A 20,448-nucleotide genomic window follows, 5' to 3' on the forward strand; every position below is an offset into this window, starting at 1 on the left:
TTGTAAACCAAGGCCCAGTAAAACCAGCCAACCAGGTCACAGGACATTAGTCTTTGTTGACTGAATGTCAATGCTCTGCCTCGTCTCTCTCCACTCTCTCTCCCCCCTGGAAAACTACATGCACCATCAGGCTTGGTGTGGAGACTGGAAACAACTAAGGATTGCGTCCCAAATTGCACCCTATTCCCTAATAGTGCACTACTTTAGACCATAGCCCCCAATAGGCCCTGGTCAAAACTAGTGCACTACATAGGGCCTAGGGTGCCATTTAGGATGCATATGATGGTTTGTGAAGCTGTTGGGGGAAGTAATTTGGTTACCTTCAGCTAGTCCTTCATTTGATTACATGGAGATCAGCTCAGCATGTCGGCCTAGTTATTCTCTGGAGTTTTCAGACTTCTGGCTTTCTCCGAGCAGCCAAAACGGCAGCCTATTCCCTATATAGTGCACTACTTTAGACCAGAGGCCTGTGGGTCCTGTTCAAAATTAGTGCACTATGGAATAGGGTGGATCTGGGATGCATTCTCTATGCTGAGGTAAAAACGAACACTGTGTTTTGTTGCTGCCTGAGGTAAAACGAGGGGGGAGGGAGGGAGGGAGGGATGGGGAGGGAGGGAGAGGGGGAGAGGAGGAGGTGGTGGGAGGGAGGGAGGGAGGGAGGGAGAGGGGGTGGGGGGGAGGGAGAGGTGGTGAGAGAGGGAGGGAGAGGTGGTGGGAGGGGGAGAGGAGGTGGTGGGAGGGAGGGATGGCCAAAACAAACGTCCATCGTTGGTCCGTCCATCGTTGGACCGTCCATCGTCGGACCGTCCATCGTCGGACCGTCCATCGTCGGACCGTCCATCGTCGGTCCGTCCATCGTCGGTCCGTCCATCGTCTGTCCGTCCATTGTCTGTCCGTCCATCATTGGTCCGTCCATCGTCGGTCCGTCCATCGTCGGTTCGTCCATCGTCTGTCCGTCCATCGTCGGTCCGTCCATCGTCTGTCCGTCCATCGTCGGTCCGTCCATCGTCGGTCCGTCTCTACCAGCATAGTACTCCCTGGCTGAGGCAGAACGGCACCACAATGTCCATCTGTCTGTCTGTCTGTGCAGAGCTATTCAGACATACCTATTCTGCTGTCTCTTAAATCAATTATTCCTCGAAGCCAGCCGACATCCAGCATCTCTGCGTCTAACACAGTGTCCTGAACCCTCGAAGCCAGCCGACATCCAGCATCTCTGCGTCTAACACAGTGTCCTGAACCCTCGAAGCCAGCCGACATCCAGCATCTCTGCCTCTAACACAGTGTCCTGAACCCTCGAAGCCAGCCGACATCCAGCATCTCTGCCTCTAACACAGTGTCCTGAACCCTCGAAGCCAGCCGACATCCAGCATCTCTGCCTCTAACACAGTGTCCTGAACCCTCGAAGCCAGCCGACATCCAGCATCTCTGCCTCTAACACAGTGTCCTGAACCCTCGAAGCCAGCCGACATCCAGCATCTCTGCGTCTAACACAGTGTCCTGAACCCTCGAAGCCAACCGACATCCAGCATCTCTGCCTCTAACACAGTGTCCTGAACCCTCGAAGCCAGCCGACATCCAGCATCTCTGCCTCTAACACAGTGTCCTGAACCCATTCGGTGTTTACATCGACTGTTTCAAAGCACTCCAAAAACATGCCCCTGGTTGCAAGTTTCATGTTTTAACAATGAAGTACTCAATAACAATGTATTACTAGAAGGAGAAAAAAACACGAAAAATACACTACATGACCAGAAGTATGTGGACACCTGCTCGTCAAACATCTCATTCCAAAATCATGGGCATTAATATGGAGTTGGTCCCCACTTTGCTGCTATAACAGCCTCCACTCTTCTGGGAAGGCTTTCCACTAGATGTTGGAACATTTATGCAGGGACTCGCTTCTTGCAGGGATACTGGAGTGATGGAGGTAGATATGTATAGGGGTAACGTGACTATATATAGGGTCAGTACCATATTACAATGTACAGGGATACTGGAGTGATGGAGGTAGATATGTATAGGGGTAAGGTGACTATATACAGGGTCAGTACCATATTAACAATGTACAGGGATACTGGAGTGATGGAGGTAGATATGTATAGGGGTAACGTGACTATATATAGGGTCAGTACCATATTACAATGTACAGGGATACTGGAGTGATGGTGGTAGATATGTATAGGGGGAAGGGGATACTGGAGTGATGGAGGTAGATATGTATAGGGGTAACGTGACTATATATAGGGTCAGTACCATATTACAATGTACAGGGATACTGGAGTGATGGAAGTAGATATGTATAGGGGTAACGTGACTATATATAGGGTCAGTACCATATTAACAATGTACAGGGATACTGGAGTGATGGAGGTAGATATGTATAGGGGTAAGGTTACTAGGCAACAGAATATAAGATAAACAGAGTAGCAACAGCTTTAGGTCCCCCACGAGGATAGAAGAAGAACATTGTGTGTGTGTGTGTGTGTGTGTGTAGGGCCCTGTTGAGTTTTTATAAAAATAAAATGTCAATAAAGATACAAAGTTAACTCAGGTAGTCTGTGTAGCTATTTTGTTAGCTATTCATCAGTCTTATTGCTTGGAGATAGTCCTCGCCTGTTGTTGTCAGGTGCACCGGTACCCCTTGCTGTGTGGAAGCAGAGAGAACAGTCTATGACTTGGGTGGTGGGAGTCTTTAATCATTTCCCGGACCTTCATACTGCACGCTCTGATATAGAGGTCCTGGATGGCAGGGAGCTCTGTCCCAGTGATGTACTGGGCCATCCACATCACACTCTGATATAGAGGTCCTGGATGGCAGGGAGTTCTGCCCCAGTGATGTACTGGGCCATCCACATCACGCTCTGATATAGAGGTCCTGGTTGGCAGGGAGCTCGGCCCCAGTGATGTACTGGGCCGTCCACATCACACTCTGTAGCACCATGTGATCGAGGGCAGTGCTATTGCCGTACCGCGCCGTGATGCAGCCAGTCAAAATGGTCTAGGTTTTATTATGAAGGGCTGTTCTTTAAACCTCCCCCTGGTCTAGGTTTTATTATGAAGGGCTGTTCTTTAAACCTCCCCCTGGTCTAGGTTTTATTATGAAGGGCTGTTCTTTAAACCTCCCCCTGGTCTAGGTTTTATTATGAAGGGCTGTTCTTTAAACCTCCCCCTGGTCTAGGTTTTATTATGAAGGGCTGTTCTTTAAACCTCCCCCTGGTCTAGGTTTTATTATGAAGGGCTGTTCTTTAAACCTCCCCCTGGTCTAGGTTTTATTATGAAGGGCTGTTCTTTAAACCTCCCCCTGGTCTAGGTTTTATTATGAAGGGCTGTTCTTTAAACCTCCCCCTGGTCTAGGTTTTATTATGAAGGGCTGTTCTTTAAACCTCCCCCTGGTCTAGGTTTTATTATGAAGGGCCGTTCTTTAAACCTCCCCCTGGTCAAGGTTTTATTATGAAGGGCCGTTCTTTAAACCTCCCCCTGTTCTAGGTTTTATTATGAAGGGCTGTTCTTTAAACCTCCCCCTGGTCTAGGTTTTATTATGAAGGGCTGTTCTTTAAACCTCCCCCTGGTCTAGGTTTTATTATGAAGGGCTGTTCTTTAAACCTCCCCCTGGTCTAGGCTTTATTGGAAGCCTCCTCTGACTTGTCTTGGAAGAGTGACTAGTTAATGAGGTTCCTGTGGGATTGTTAATGGTATCATTTGACAGTGGAGAGAGTAGACACACTTCACCACGTACCTTTATTCACAAGCAGAGGAGAGTCTGCTGGTCCAGTCTTCTACCAGCTTCTGTGATGTTGTATTCAGAGTCAGTGTAGGCTACTTGTTGGATACGCCTGGTCAGTATTTACATTTTACATTTTAGTCATTTAGCAGACGCTCTTATCCAGAGCGACTTACAGTAGAGTGCATACATTTTATTACATTTTTTACATACTGAGACAAGGATATCCCTACCGGCCAAACCCTCCCTAACCCGGACGACGCTATGCCAATTGTGCGTCGCCCCACGGACCTCCCGGTTGCGGCCGGCTGCGACAGAGCCTGGGCGTGAACCCAGAGACTCTGGTGGCGCAGCTAGCACTGCGATGCAGTGCCCTAGACCACTGCGCCACCCGGGAGGTGCCCTAGACCACTGCGCCACTCGGGAGGGTAGTATTGACATGTAGACTGACACCCACTGAGAGGCCTTGTTGTCATAGACAGACATCAGTTGACTAGTTCGCTATATGGCCAATTTATCTTGGCTAAGGGCGTTGCTGAGTGCCCGAACACATCCCTTAGCCGTGGTATATTGGCCATATATCACAAACCCCAGAGGTGCCTTATTGATATTATAAACTGGTTACCAACGTAATTAGAGCAGTAAAAATAATAGTTTTGTCATACCCGTGGTATACGGTCTGATATACCACGTTTGTCAGCGAATCAGCATTCAGGGCTCGAACCAACCAGTTTATAATTGCATACATCACACAGTCACACGCATGCTAACGAGGACACATTCTATCTCTTTTTTTCTCTCTGTTTCCCTCTCTCTGTTTCCCTCTCTCTGTTTCCCTCTCTGTTTCTCTCTCTGTTTCTCTCTCTCTCTTTTTCTCTCTCTGTTTCCCTCTCTCTGTTTCTCTCTCTGTTTCTCTCTCTGTTTCTCTCTCTCTCTCTTTTTCTCTCTCTGTTTCCCTCTCTCTCTGTTTCCCTCTCTCTGTTTCCCTCTCTCTGTTTCCCTCTCTCTGTTTCCCTCTCTCTGTTTCTCTCTCTCTGTTTCTCTCTCTCTGTTTCTCTCTCTCTGTTTCTCTCTCTCTCTCTCCCACATGTTAGTAGACACTGCTCATCCTATGCTCCGCTCTGCCTGCGCATCCTGCTGTCTCACTCTGCAGTCACTCCTCTCATACCCTGCTGTCTCACACTGCAGTCACTCCTCTCATACCCTGCTGTTTCACTCTGCAGTCACTCCTCTCATACCCTGCTGTCTCACTCTGCAGTCACTCCTCTCATACCCTGCTGTCTCACACTGCAGTCACTCCTCTCATACCCTGCTGTTTCACTCTGCAGTCACTCCTCTCATACCCTGCTGTCTCACTCTGCAGTCACTCCTCTCATACCCTGCTGTTTCACTCTGCAGTCACTCCTCTCATACCCTGCTGTCTCACTCTGCAGTCACTCCTCTCATACCCTGCTGTCTCACTCTGCAGTCACTCCTCTCATACCCTGCTGTCTCACTCTGCAGTCACTCCTCTCATACCCTGCTGTCTCACTCTGCAGTCACTCCTCTCATACCCTGCTGTCTCATTCTGCAGTCACTCCTCTCATACCCTGCTGTGTGTTAGTGGAGCAGATTCACATGCAAGCTCTGCAACACACACACACACACACCTCCCCAGTGTTTTTGCGTGTGGCCGGGGGGTGCTAACCCGCAGGGGACAAACAAAATAATAATAAATAAATAAATGCAGAGTAAACATCATGGCTCCAGGAATGTGTCTGATTGAAGATGAAAAGCATCTGTCTCTCTCTGGCATCTGAAAGATATCCACGCACACACACACACACACACACACACACACACACACCTTCCTGCTGTGAAAGATATCCCTACACACACTTATCTACTGTGAAAGATACCCCGTCGCTGCCAAGAGTTTGGAGCTCACACAGCGACATGCCAAGTTTATCTCTCTGTCTGTCTGTCTGTCTGTCTGTCTGTCTGTCTCTCTGTCTCTCTGTCTCTCTGTCTCTCTGTCTCTCTGTCTCTCTGTCTCTCTGTCTCTCTGTCTCTCTGTCAATTCAATTCAATTTGCTTTACTGGCATGACGTAACAATGTACATATTGCCAAAGCTTATTTGGGATATTTACAATATAAAAAGATATAAATGAGAATCAAAATGTTCAACGGGACAACAGTAACAACAATAACCAAGTGTCAAAATAACCACACATTCAACAATAACAATAAACATACAGTAGAGGACATGTGCAGGTTGATTGGTCTGTCAGACACTGTCCCTCATCTTATGGCAGGCAGCAATGTAGTGCGCTGCCAACCCACAGCTCTCTGCGTCCTCCCCCAACAGGACGGGTAGCCTATCCTCATAGAGGTCTTTGAAACCTTGAATAAGGGTTTCAAATTTGGGGAAATGACACTCTCTAATTGTTATATATTTTTGACATTTTGTCAGGAAATGCAGCTCCGTCTCAGGTTCTGCTATTGTGCAGTGGTTGCACAGCCTTTCCTCTACAGGGAGCCAGGTTTTCCTGTGTCTACCCTTCTCAATGGCAAGGCTGTGCTCACTGAGCCTGTACTTTGTCAAGGTTTTTCTAAGGTTTTGATCAGTAACCATAGTCAAATAGTTAGCCACGGTGTACTGTCGATTTAGGGCCAGATAGCACTGCATTTTGCTTTGTGTTTGTGCTTGTGTTTCCCAATAAGCAGTATAGTTTTGTTTTGACTGTGTTGTAATTTGGTTTATCCTGATTGATTGGATGTTCTGGTCCTGAGGCTTCAGTGTGTTAGTAGAACAGGTTTGTGAACTCAGAACCAGCTGGATGAGGGAACTCTTTTCTTTGCTCAGCTCTTGGCATTGCAGGGCTTGGTAATGATATGAGAGAGGGGTCACTTTATTTTAGATGTTTACAAAACTTAATTGCTCTTTTTTGAGTTTTTATTATTAGTGGATTTTGGCCTAATTCTGCCCATGCATGCATCTCTCTCTCTCTCTCTCTCTCTCTCTCTCTCTCTCTCTCTCTCTCTCTCTCTGTCTCTGTCTCTGTCTCTGTCTCTGTCTCTGTCTCTGTCTCTGTCTCTGTCTCTCTCTCTCTCTCTCTCTCTCTCTCTCTCTCCTCTCTCTCTCGTCTCCTCTCTCTCTCTCTCTCTCTCTCCTCTCTCTCTCTCTCTCTCTCTCTCTCTCTCTCTCTCTCTCTCTCTCTCTTTCAATTCAATTGACTTTATTGACAAGGTAGGTTCGTTATTACTTACATTGTCAAAGTATACATATCGAAAAATCAAATATATATACAAAATATATATATATTTATATATAAATAAATGGTGGGACCAACAGCAATAATAACAGTAGTAGTGGACATGGGATTACCATTAACAACAACTACAACAACAATATTAATCAGAACAACAATAAATTAAAGCAACAGTAGTAGACCAGTGTCAATATGACTTGAGAAGACATATGACCTGGTATGAAAGACAAAACAAAACTAAGCTAAATGGGAAATCTCTCTCTCTCTCTCTCTCTCTCTCTCTCTCTCTCTCTCTCTCTCTCTCTCTCTCTCTCTCTCTCTCTCTCTCTCTCTCTCTCTCTCTCTCTCTCTCTCTCTCTCTCTCTCTCTGTCTCTCTGTCTCTCTCTCTCTCTCTCCAGACATATACCAACAAATACCAGCCCAAAGAACATGCAGAATAAGATCCACTTTCTTAGGCGCTCAGTTAACTTGGGGGTGTTTTTTTTTCTGTCGGAATAAAGGTAGCGTAAAATGATGAGATAGAGAGAGGCCTAGCAAGGTGAAACAGCCGGCGGGGCTTGACAACATGGTGACTCATAATACACGGCATTACTTCACTTTCTTCTTATTCTCATCCTTCTCCTTTCTTCGCCAAGCAACTTGTCAAAAGAGATTAAAGGAGAGGCCCGGATGAAGAGAGACATTTTTTGTTGTTGAATTTTTAGCTTGTTAAAATCTCTCTGTGGGAGAGAGAGATGGGGGTGGGGGTGGGGGGGGGGGGGGGGGGTGCGGTCTGTGTTTGTGTGTATTGAAACAGTCCTGTGAGTAAAGGGCTAGTCAACTCCTCTGCAGCTTTTTAGAGAGGTTTAGTCAGGCTTTTCCCACTACATACTGGACCAGTTGTTTCTCTAACTGAAAGCTAACTGGTCACCCACCAAGCGTGGACACATTTTGTATTCGTAGGAGGCCGGTAGAAGGAACTGTTTTTAGTTTCTTGGCACCACATCTATGAGAAAAAGCAGGGGTTGGAACCAACGTTATTTTCCAATCGTTTCGTTCTGAGCAGAACCGTTATATATTTTGTTCCGTTCCGCTGTTCAGACCAGCGAGATAAAGTTCTTAACCGATACCTACAAGTGTAGGCCGCAAGATGTGAGTGAAAGATTGCGGAGGAGAGAGGAGGCTTGGCTTGAAGCGCTGGGCGGCTTGTTATAACGTGCGTTATCTACACCTGCATTGCTTCCTGTTTGGGGTTTTAGGCTGGGTTTCTGTACAGCACTTTGAGATATCAGCTGATGTACGAAGGGCTATATAAATACATTTGATTTGAATTTGATCTAGACCCACAGAATTATACCTACGGAGGAGCGGCTTCTATGGAGGAACTTTGAATGTCTTTGAACTTCCCGAGAGTTGACCTAACGTTGGACCAGAGATAACTGGTGTGTGCAGAGGGGTATCAGAAATCACATAAAAACACATCTCTCCCTAATTTATAAATCACGCCTTGTAAAGTCAGTAGTCTAGGCTTCGGAGGGGGAGGGGCTACAGTAGTCTAGGCTTCGGAGGGGGAGGGGCTTCAGTAGTCTAGGCTTCAGAGGGGGAGGGGCTACAGTAGTCTAGGCTTCGGAGGGGGAGGGGCTTCAGTAATCTAGGCTTCGGAGGGGGAGGGGCTTCAGTAGTCTAGGCTTCGGAGGGGGAGGGGCTACAGTAGTCTAGGCTTCGGAGGGGGAGGGGCTTCAGTAGTCTAGGCTTCGGAGGGGGAGGGGCTACAGTAGTCTAGGCTTCGGAGGGGGAGGGGCTTCAGTAGCCTAGGCTTCGGAGGGGGAGGGGCTACAGTAGTCTAGGCTTCGGAGGGGGAGGGGCTACAGTAGTATAGGCTTCGGAGGGGGAGGGGCTACAGTAGTCTAGGCTTCGGAGGGGGAGGGGCTACAGTAGTCTAGGCTTTGGAGGGGGAGGGACAGGTAGCCTACACACGCATACACACTGGCAAAGATTTCCAGCTGGCAGGCAGACGCTGGAATTTGTTTCTGAGTGACAGAGTGAGGGCTTTGAAAATATGCTTTGTTGTGTTGTTTGGTGGGACTGGAAAAAAATGCCCAGAATGTAAAATAACGTTATTAATTGGTTTCTATGCTTTTAAAATAACAGTTCTATTCCGGAACAGTATTGATCAATTCTGTTCCTTGACAATGTTGTTATTTTTCGTTTTTCTGTTCTGTTCCCTGAACTGTCTGTTTAACCCCAGGTCCCTATAGAAGCTGTGTATGCAGACATGCTGTGTCCCCCAGGTCCCTATAGAAGCTGTGTATGCAGACATGCTGTGTCCCCCAGGTCCCTATAGAAGCTGTGTATGCAGACATGCTGTGTCCCCCAAGTCCCTATAGAAGCTGTGTATGCAGACATGCTGTGTCCCCCAGGTCCCTATAGAAGCTGTGTATGCAGACATGCTGTGTCCCCCCAGGTCCCTATAGAAGCTGTGTATGCAGACATGCTGTGTCCCCCAGGTCCCTATAGAAGCTGTGTATGCAGACATGCTGTGTCCCCCAGGTCCCTATAGAAGCTGTGTATGCAGACATGCTGTGTCCCCCAGGTCCCTATAGAAGCTGTGTATGCAGACATGCTGTGTCCCCCAGGTCCCTATAGAAGCTGTGTATGCAGACATGCTGTGTCCCCCAGGTCCCTATAGAAGCTGTGTATGCAGACATGCTGTGTCCCCCAGGTCCCTATAGAAGCTGTGTATGCAGACATGCTGTGTCCCCCAGGTCCCTATAGAAGCTGTGTATGCAGACATGCTGTGTCCCCCAGGTCCCTATAGAAGCTGTGTATGCAGACATGCTGTGTCCCCCAGGTCCCTATAGAAGCTGTGTATGCAGACATGCTGTGTCCCCCAGGTCCCTATAGAAGCTGTGTATGCAGACATGCTGTGTCCCCCCCAGGTCCCTATAGAAGCTGTGTATGCAGACATGCTGTGTCCCCCAGGTCCCTATAGAAGCTGTGTATGCAGACATGCTGTGTCCCCCAGGTCCCTATAGAAGCTGTGTATGCAGACATGCTGTGTCCCCCAGGTCCCTATAGAAGCTGTGTATGCAGACATGCTCTTGCTGTGTGTTTGATTTGAGCCCATCTGACATTTTTAATTTGTTAATATTGAACATTAAGGGGGCGGTGTGTACTAGTCTGTCCCCAGGGATTCACTGTGTACTTGTCTGTCCCCAGCTATCACCCGTCAAGGGGTTAGAGGGGTAGCTATCACCCGTAAAGGGGTTAGAGGGGTAGCTATCACCCGTAAAGGGGTTAGAGGGGTAGCTATCACCCGTCAAGGAGGGGTTGGAGAGGTAGCTATCGCCCGTCAAGGAGGGGTTGGAGAGGTAGCTATCGCCCGTCAAGGAGGGGTTGGAGAGGTAGCTATCGCCCGTCAAGGAGGGGTTGGAGAGGTAGCTATCGCCCGTCAAGGAGGGGTTAGAGGGGTAGCTATCGCCCGTCAAGGAGGGGTTAGAGGGGTAGCTATCGCCCGTCAAGGAGGGTTTAGAGGGGTAGCTATCACCCGTCAAGGAGGGGTTAGAGGGGTAGCTATCACCCGTCAAGGAGGGGTTAGAGGGGTAGCTATCACCCGTCAAGGAGGGGTTAGAGGGGTAGCTATCGCCCGTCAAGGAGGGGTTAGAGGGGTAGCTATCGCCCATCAAGGAGGGGTTAGAGGGGCAGCTATCACCCGTCAAGGAGGGGTTGGAGAGGTAGCTATCACCCGTCAAGGAGGCGTTAGAGAGGTAGCTATCGCCCGTCAAGGGGTTGGAGAGGTAGCTATCGCCCATCAAGGAGGGGTTAGAGAGGTAGCTATCGCCCGTCAAGGAGGGGTTAGAGAGGTAGCTATCGCACGTCAAGGAGGGGTTAGAGAGGTAGCTATCGCCCGTCAAGGAGGGGTTAGAGGGGTAGCTATCGCCCGTCAAGAAGGGGTTAGAGAGGTAGCTATCGCCCGTCAAGGAGGGGTTAGAGAGGTAGCTATCGCCCGTCAAGGAGGGGTTAGAGAGGTAGCTATCGCCCATCAAGGAGGGGTTAGAGGGGTAGTTATCGTCCGTCAAGGAGGGGTTAGAGAGGTAGCTATCGCCCGTCAAGGAGGGTTTGGAGAGGCAGCTATCGCCCGTCAAGAGGGGTTAGAGAGGTAGCTATCGCCCGTCAAGGAGGGGTTAGAGGGGTAGCTATCGTCCGTCAAGGAGGGGTTAGAGAGGTAGCTATCGCCCATCAAGGAGGGGTTAGAGAGGTAGCTATCGTCCGTCAAGGAGGGGTTAGAGAGGTAGCTATCGCCCGTCAAGGAGGGTTTGGAGAGGCAGCTATCGCCCGTCAAGAGGGGTTAGAGAGGTAGCTATCGCCCGTCAAGGAGGGGTAGCTATCGCCCGTCAAGGAGGGGTTAGAGGGGTAGCTATCGTCCTTCAAGGAGGGGTTGGAAGGGCAGCTATTGCCCGTCAAGGAGGGGTAGCTATCGCCCGTCAATGAGGGGTTGGAGAGGTAGCTATCGCCCATCAAGGAGGGGTTAGAGGAGTAGCTATCGCCCATCAAGGAGGGGTTAGAGGAGTAGCTATCGCCTGTCAAGGAGGGGTTAGAGAGGTAGCTATCGCCCGTCAAGGAGGGGTTAGAGAGGTAGCTGTCGCCCGTCAAGGAGGGGTTTTGAGAGGTAGCTATCGTCCGTCAAGGAGGGGTTAGAGGGGTAGCTATCGTCCGTCAAGGAGGTGTTGGAGAGGTAGCTATCGCCCGTCAAGGAGGTGTTGGAGAGGTAGCTATCGTCCGTCAAGGAGGGGTTAGAGAGGTAGCTATCGCCCGTCAAGGAGGGTTTGGAGAGGCAGGTATCGCCCGTCAAGAGGGGTTAGAGAGGTAGCTATCGCCCGTCAAGGAGGGGTAGCTATCGCCCGTCAAGGAGGCGTTAGAGGGGTAGCTATCGTCCTTCAAGGAGGGGTTGGAGGGGTAGCTATCGTCCGTCAAGGAGGGGTTAGAGGGGTAGCTATCGTCCGTCAAGGAGGGGTTAGAGATAGCTATCGCCCGTCAAGGAGGCGTTAGAGAGGTAGCTATCACCCATCAAGGAGGCGTTAGAGAGGTAGCTATCACCCATCAAGGAGGGGTTAGAGGGGTAGCTATCACCCATCAAGGAGGCGTTAGAGAGGTAGCTATCACCCATTAAGGAGGGGTTAGAGAGGTAGCTATCACCCATCAAGGAGGGGTTAGAGAGGTAGCTATCACCCATCAAGGAGGGGTTAGAGAGGTAGCTGTCGTCCGTCAAGGAGGGGTTAGAGAGGTAGCTATCTCCCATCAAGGAGGGGTTAGAGGGGAAGCTATCGCCCGTCAAGGAGGGGTTGGAGAGGTAGCTATCGCCTGTCAAGGAGGGGTTAGAGAGGTAGCTATCGCCCGTCAAGGAGGGGTTGGAGAGGTAGCTATCGCCCGTCAAGGAGGGGTTGGAGAGGTAGCTATCGCCCGTCAAGGAGGGGTTGGAGAGGTAGCTATCGCCCGTCACGGAGGGGTTGGAGAGGTAGCTATCGCCCGTCACGGAGGGGTTGGAGAGGTAGCTATCGCCCGTCAAGGAGGGGTTGGAGATGTAGCTATCGCCCGTCAAGGAGGGGTTGGAGAGGTAGCTATCGCCCGTCAAGGAGGGGTTAGAGAGGTAGCTATCGCCCGTCAAGGAGGGGTTAGAGGGGTAGTTATCGCCCGTCAAGGAGGGGTTATGGAGAGGTAGCTATCGGCCATCAAGGAGGGGTTAGAGGAGTAGCTATCGCCTGTCAAGGAGGGGTTAGAGAGGTAGCTATCGCCCGTCAAGGAGGGGTTAGAGAGGTAGCTGTCGCCCGTCAAGGAGGGGTTTTGAGAGGTAGCTATCGTCCGTCAAGGAGGGGTTTTGAGAGGTAGCTATCGTCCGTCAAGGAGGGGTTAGAGGGGTAGCTATCGTCCGTCAAGGAGGGGTTAGAGAGGTAGCTATCGCCCATCAAGGAGGGGTTAGAGAGGTAGCTATCGTCCGTCAAGGAGGGGTTAGAGAGGTAGCTATCGCCCGTCAAGGAGGGTTTGGAGAGGCAGCTATCGCCCGTCAAGAGGGGTTAGAGAGGTAGCTATCGCCCGTCAAGGAGGGGTAGCTATCGCCCGTCAAGGAGGGGTTAGAGGGGTAGCTATCGTCCTTCAAGGAGGGGTTGGAAGGGCAGCTATTGCCCGTCAAGGAGGGGTAGCTATCGCCCGTCAATGAGGGGTTGGAGAGGTAGCTATCGCCCATCAAGGAGGGGTTAGAGGAGTAGCTATCGCCCATCAAGGAGGGGTTAGAGGAGTAGCTATCGCCTGTCAAGGAGGGGTTAGAGAGGTAGCTATCGCCCGTCAAGGAGGGGTTAGAGAGGTAGCTGTCGCCCGTCAAGGAGGGGTTTTGAGAGGTAGCTATCGTCCGTCAAGGAGGGGTTAGAGGGGTAGCTATCGTCCGTCAAGGAGGTGTTGGAGAGGTAGCTATCGCCCGTCAAGGAGGTGTTGGAGAGGTAGCTATCGTCCGTCAAGGAGGGGTTAGAGAGGTAGCTATCGCCCGTCAAGGAGGGTTTGGAGAGGCAGGTATCGCCCGTCAAGAGGGGTTAGAGAGGTAGCTATCGCCCGTCAAGGAGGGGTAGCTATCGCCCGTCAAGGAGGCGTTAGAGGGGTAGCTATCGTCCTTCAAGGAGGGGTTGGAGGGGTAGCTATCGTCCGTCAAGGAGGGGTTAGAGGGGTAGCTATCGTCCGTCAAGGAGGGGTTAGAGATAGCTATCGCCCGTCAAGGAGGCGTTAGAGAGGTAGCTATCACCCATCAAGGAGGCGTTAGAGAGGTAGCTATCACCCATCAAGGAGGGGTTAGAGGGGTAGCTATCACCCATCAAGGAGGCGTTAGAGAGGTAGCTATCACCCATTAAGGAGGGGTTAGAGAGGTAGCTATCACCCATCAAGGAGGGGTTAGAGAGGTAGCTATCACCCATCAAGGAGGGGTTAGAGAGGTAGCTGTCGTCCGTCAAGGAGGGGTTAGAGAGGTAGCTATCTCCCATCAAGGAGGGGTTAGAGGGGAAGCTATCGCCCGTCAAGGAGGGGTTGGAGAGGTAGCTATCGCCTGTCAAGGAGGGGTTAGAGAGGTAGCTATCGCCCGTCAAGGAGGGGTTGGAGAGGTAGCTATCGCCCGTCAAGGAGGGGTTGGAGAGGTAGCTATCGCCCGTCAAGGAGGGGTTGGAGAGGTAGCTATCGCCCGTCACGGAGGGGTTGGAGAGGTAGCTATCGCCCGTCACGGAGGGGTTGGAGAGGTAGCTATCGCCCGTCAAGGAGGGGTTGGAGATGTAGCTATCGCCCGTCAAGGAGGGGTTGGAGAGGTAGCTATCGCCCGTCAAGGAGGGGTTGGAGAGGTAGCTATCGCCCTTCAATGAGGGGTTGGAGAGGTAGTTATTGCCCGTCAAGGAGGGGCTGGAGAGGTAGCTATCGCCCGTCAGGGAGGGGTTGGAGAGGTAGCTATCGCCCATCAAGGAGGGGTTGGAGAGGTAGCTATTGCCCGTCAAGGAGGGGTTGGAGAGGTAGCTATCGCCCGTCAAGGAGGGGTTGGAGAGGTAGCTATCGCCCGTCAAGGAGGGGTTGGAGAGGTAGCTATCGCCCGTCAAGGAGGGGTTGGAGAGGTAGCTATCGCCCGTCAAGGAGGGGTTGGAGAGGTAGCTATCGCCCGTCAAGGAGGGGTTAGAGAGGTAGCTATCGCCCGTCAAGGAGGGGTTGGAGAGGTAGCTATCGCCCGTCAAGGAGGGGTTGGAGAGGTAGCTATCGCCCGTCAAGGAGGGGTTGGAGAGGTAGCTATCGCCCGTCAAGGAGGGGTAGCTATCGCCCGTCAAGGAGGCGTTAGAGGGGTAGCTATCGTCCTTCAAGGAGGGGTTGGAGGGGTAGCTATCGTCCGTCAAGGAGGGGTTAGAGGGGTAGCTATCGTCCGTCAAGGAGGGGTTAGAGATAGCTATCGCCCGTCAAGGAGGCGTTAGAGAGGTAGCTATCACCCATCAAGGAGGCGTTAGAGAGGTAGCTATCACCCATCAAGGAGGGGTTAGAGGGGTAGCTATCACCCATCAAGGAGGCGTTAGAGAGGTAGCTATCACCCATTAAGGAGGGGTTAGAGAGGTAGCTATCACCCATCAAGGAGGGGTTAGAGAGGTAGCTATCACCCATCAAGGAGGGGTTAGAGAGGTAGCTGTCGTCCGTCAAGGAGGGGTTAGAGAGGTAGCTATCTCCCATCAAGGAGGGGTTAGAGGGGAAGCTATCGCCCGTCAAGGAGGGGTTGGAGAGGTAGCTATCGCCTGTCAAGGAGGGGTTAGAGAGGTAGCTATCGCCCGTCAAGGAGGGGTTGGAGAGGTAGCTATCGCCCGTCAAGGAGGGGTTGGAGAGGTAGCTATCGCCCGTCAAGGAGGGGTTGGAGAGGTAGCTATCGCCCGTCACGGAGGGGTTGGAGAGGTAGCTATCGCCCGTCACGGAGGGGTTGGAGAGGTAGCTATCGCCCGTCAAGGAGGGGTTGGAGATGTAGCTATCGCCCGTCAAGGAGGGGTTGGAGAGGTAGCTATCGCCCGTCAAGGAGGGGTTGGAGAGGTAGCTATCGCCCTTCAAGGAGGGGTTGGAGAGGTAGTTATTGCCCGTCAAGGAGGGGCTGGAGAGGTAGCTATCGCCCGTCAGGGAGGGGTTGGAGAGGTAGCTATCGCCCATCAAGGAGGGGTTGGAGAGGTAGCTATTGCCCGTCAAGGAGGGGTTGGAGAGGTAGCTATCGCCCGTCAAGGAGGGGTTGGAGAGGTAGCTATCGCCCGTCAAGGAGGGGTTAGAGAGGTAGCTATCGCCCATCAAGGAGGGGTTGGAGAGGTAGCTATCGCCTGTCAAGGAGGGGTTGGAGAGGTAGCTATCGCCCGTCAAGGAGGGGTTGGAGAGGTAGCTATCGCCCGTCAAGGAGGGGTTGGAGAGGTAGCTATCGCCCGTCAAGGAGGGGTTGGAGAGGTAGCTATCGCCCATCAAGGAGGGGTTAGAGAGGTAGCTATCGCCCATCAAGGAGGGGTTGGAGAGGTAGCTTTCGCCCATCAAGGAGGGGTTCGTTTTCTTATCTCCCCACGATTCTCTGTTGATTGTTATGTTTCTAAGGTTTAGGAAACTACTAATGCTGAGGTATCTGGTTTTATATAGTCTGGATGGTGTTGTTACCGATTGTGTCTTTGATGGATCCAAGCTACACTTTTTTCTTGTCTGGCTTTTGTACCAGCATTTTCCACATGTTGTTGTTGACTTCCGTCAGATCAGTTCAGTTCAGATCAAATTAAGTGTTTGAATGAAAACACTAACGTCCTGTCTTCTCTGTCTCCTCCCAGGTTTCTGTGTCTTCGTTGAGAGGAGCGAGGAGGAGTCGCTTTGTGTCTTCGTTGAGAGGAGCGAGGAGGAGTCGCTTTGTGTCTTCGTTGAGAGGAGCGAGGAGGAGTCGCTTTGTGTCTTCGTTGAGAGGAGCGAGGAGGAGTCGCTTTGTGTCTTCGTTGAGAGGAGCGAGGAGGAGTCGCTTTGTGTCTTCGTTGAGAGGAGCGAGGAGGAGTCGCTTTGTGTCTTCGTTGAGAGGAGCGAGGAGGAGTCGCTTTGTGTCTTCGTTGAGGGGAGCGAGGAGGAGTCGCTGTGCCAACCTGGACCATCATGGTGCCTAACATTCACCCTGCAGTTCCCCTCCTGCCCAGAGGGGCGGTGCCATCCCTCCTGCTGCTACTCAGTTGCCTGGTGCTCTCCTCTCAGGCTGACAGTAAGTACTGCACTTTATGTTTGACTAAAAACATGATTTTGAACTATACCCTGGGATCATGACTAAAAACATGATTTTGAACTATACCCTGGGATCATGACTAAAAACATGCTTTTGAACTATACCCTGGGATCATGACTAAAAACATGCTTTTGAACTATACCCTGGGATCATGACTAAAAACATGATTTTGAACTATACCCTGGGATCATGACTAAAAACATGCTTTTGAACTATACCCTGGGATCATGACTAAAAACATGCTTTTGAACTATACCCTGGGATCATGACTAAAAACATGCTTTTGAACTATACCCTGGGATCATGACTAAAAACATGCTTTTGAACTATACCCTGGGATCATGACTAAAAACATGCTTTTGAACTATACCCTGGGATCATGACTAAAAACATGCTTTTGAACTATACCCTGGGATCATGACTAAAAACATGCTTTTGAACTATACCCTGGGATCATGACTAAAAACATGATTTTGAACTATACCCTGGGATCATGACTAAAAACATGCTTTTGAACTATACCCTGGGATCATGACTAAAAACATGCTTTTGAACTATACCCTGGGATCATGACTAAAAACATGATTTTGAACTATACCCTGGGATCATGACTAAAAACATGATTTTGAACTATACCCTGGGATCATGACTAAAAACATGATTTTGAACTATACCCTGGGATCATGACTAAAAACATGATTTTGAACTATACCCTGGGATCATGACTAAAAACATGATTTTGAACTATACCCTGGGATCATGACTAAAAACATGATTTTGAACTATACCCTGGGATCATGACTAAAAACATGATTTTGAACTATACCCTGGGATCATGACTAAAAACATGCTTTTGAACTATACCCTGGGATCATGACTAAAAACATGCTTTTGAACTATACCCTGGGATCATGACTAAAAACATGCTTTTGAACTATACCCTGGGATCATGACTAAAAACATGATTTTGAACTATACCCTGGGATCATGACTAAAAACATGATTTTGAACTATACCCTGGGATCATGACTAAAAACATGCTTTTGAACTATACCCTGGGATCATGACTAAAAACATGCTTTTGAACTATACCCTGGGATCATGACTAAAAACATGCTTTTGAACTATACCCTGGGATCATGACTAAAAACATGCTTTTGAACTATACCCTGGGATCATGACTAAAAACATGATTTTGAACTATACCCTGGGATCATGACTAAAAACATGATTTTGAACTATACCCTGGGATCATGACTAAAAACATGATTTTGAACTATACCCTGGGATCATGACTAAAAACATGATTTTGAACTATACCCTGGGATCATGACTAAAAACATGCTTTTGAACTATACCCTGGGATCATGACTAAAAACATGCTTTTGAACTATACCCTGGGATCATGACTAAAAACATGCTTTTGAACTATACCCTGGGATCATGACTAAAAACATGATTTTGAACTATACCCTGGGATCATGACTAAAAACATGATTTTGAACTATACCCTGGGATCATGACTAAAAACATGCTTTTGAACTATACCCTGGGATCATGACTAAAAACATGCTTTTGAACTATACCCTGGGATCATGACTAAAAACATGCTTTTGAACTATACCCTGGGATCATGACTAAAAACATGCTTTTGAACTATACCCTGGGATCATGACTAAAAACATGATTTTGAACTATACCCTGGGATCATGACTAAAAACATGATTTTGAACTATACCCTGGGATCATGACTAAAAACATGATTTTGAACTATACCCTGGGATCATGACTAAAAACATGATTTTGAACTATACCCTGGGATCATGACTAAAAACATGCTTTTGAACTATACCCTAGGATCATGACTAAAAACATGATTTGGAACTATACCCTGGGATCATGACTAAAAACATGATTTTGAACTATACCCTGGGATCATGACTAAAAACATGCTTTTGAACTATACCCTGGGATCATGACTAAAAACATGATTTTGAACTATACCCTGGGATCATGACTAAAAACATGATTTTGAACTATACCCTGGGATCATGACTAAAAACATGATTTTGAACTATACCCTGGGATCATGACTAAAAACATGCTTTTGAACTATACCCTGGGATCATGACTAAAAACATGATTTTGAACTATACCCTGGGATCATGACTAAAAACATGATTTTGAACTATACCCTGGGATCATGACTAAAAACATGCTTTTGAACTATACCCTGGGATCATGACTAAAAACATGATTTTGAACTATACCCTGGGATCATGACTAAAAACATGATTTTGAACTATACCCTGGGATCATGACTAAAAACATGCTTTTGAACTATACCCTAGGATCATGACTAAAAACATGATTTTGAACTATACCCTGGGATCATGACTAAAAACATGATTTTGAACTATACCCTGGGATCATGACTAAAAACATGATTTTGAACTATACCCTGGGATCATGACTAAAAACATGATTTTGAACTATACCCTGGGATCATGACTAAAAACATGATTTTGAACTATACCCTGGGATCATGACTAAAAACATGATGTTGAACTATACCCTGGGATCATGACTAAAAACATGATTTTGAACTATACCCTGGGATCATGACTAAAAACATGCTTTTGAACTATACCCTGGGATCATGACTAAAAACATGATTTTGAACTATACCCTGGGATCATGACTAAAAACATGATTTTGAACTATACCCTGGGATCATGACTAAAAACATGATTTTGAACTATACCCTGGGATCATGACTAAAAACATGCTTTTGAACTATACCCTAGGATCATGACTAAAAACATGATTTGGAACTATACCCTGGGATCATGACTAAAAACATGATTTTGAACTATACCCTGGGATCATGACTAAAAACATGCTTTTGAACTATACCCTGGGATCATGACTAAAAACATGATTTTGAACTATACCCTGGGATCATGACTAAAAACATGATTTTGAACTATACCCTGGGATCATGACTAAAAACATGATTTTGAACTATACCCTGGGATCATGACTAAAAACATGATTTTGAACTATACCCTGGGATCATGACTAAAAACATGATTTTGAACTATACCCTGGGATCATGACTAAAAACATGATGTTGAACTATACCCTGGGATCATGACTAAAAACATGATTTTGAACTATACCCTGGGATCATGACTAAAAACATGCTTTTGAACTATACCCTGGGATCATGACTAAAAACATGATTTTGAACTATACCCTGGGATCATGACTAAAAACATGATTTTGAACTATACCCTGGGATCATGACTAAAAACATGATTTTGAACTATACCCTGGGATCATGACTAAAAACATGCTTTTGAACTATACCCTAGGATCATGACTAAAAACATGATTTGGAACTATACCCTGGGATCATGACTAAAAACATGATTTTGAACTATACCCTGGGATCATGACTAAAAACATGCTTTTGAACTATACCCTGGGATCATGACTAAAAACATGATTTTGAACTATACCCTGGGATCATGACTAAAAACATGATTTTGAACTATACCCTGGGATCATGACTAAAAACATGATTTTGAACTATACCCTGGGATCATGACTAAAAACATGCTTTTGAACTATACCCTGGGATCATGACTAAAAACATGATTTTGAACTATACCCTGGGATCATGACTAAAAACATGATTTTGAACTATACCCT

General features: G+C 48.3%; 1 protein-coding gene across 1 annotated transcript in view; it reads left to right on the top strand.

Annotated features, from left to right (window-relative positions):
* LOC129813543 (receptor-type tyrosine-protein phosphatase F-like) overlaps nucleotides 1–20,448 on the top strand; it is a 488,239-nt gene that overhangs the window by 178,750 nt on the left and 289,041 nt on the right. The window contains exon 3 of the mRNA XM_055865838.1: nucleotides 16,298–16,710. Coding sequence (XP_055721813.1) covers nucleotides 16,608–16,710 — 103 coding nt within the window. The 5' untranslated portion in view covers nucleotides 16,298–16,607. The remainder of the gene's footprint in view (nucleotides 1–16,297; nucleotides 16,711–20,448) is intronic.

Source organism: Salvelinus fontinalis, chromosome 17 (assembly GCF_029448725.1).
Source record: "Salvelinus fontinalis isolate EN_2023a chromosome 17, ASM2944872v1, whole genome shotgun sequence".
NCBI lineage: Eukaryota > Metazoa > Chordata > Actinopteri > Salmoniformes > Salmonidae > Salvelinus > Salvelinus fontinalis.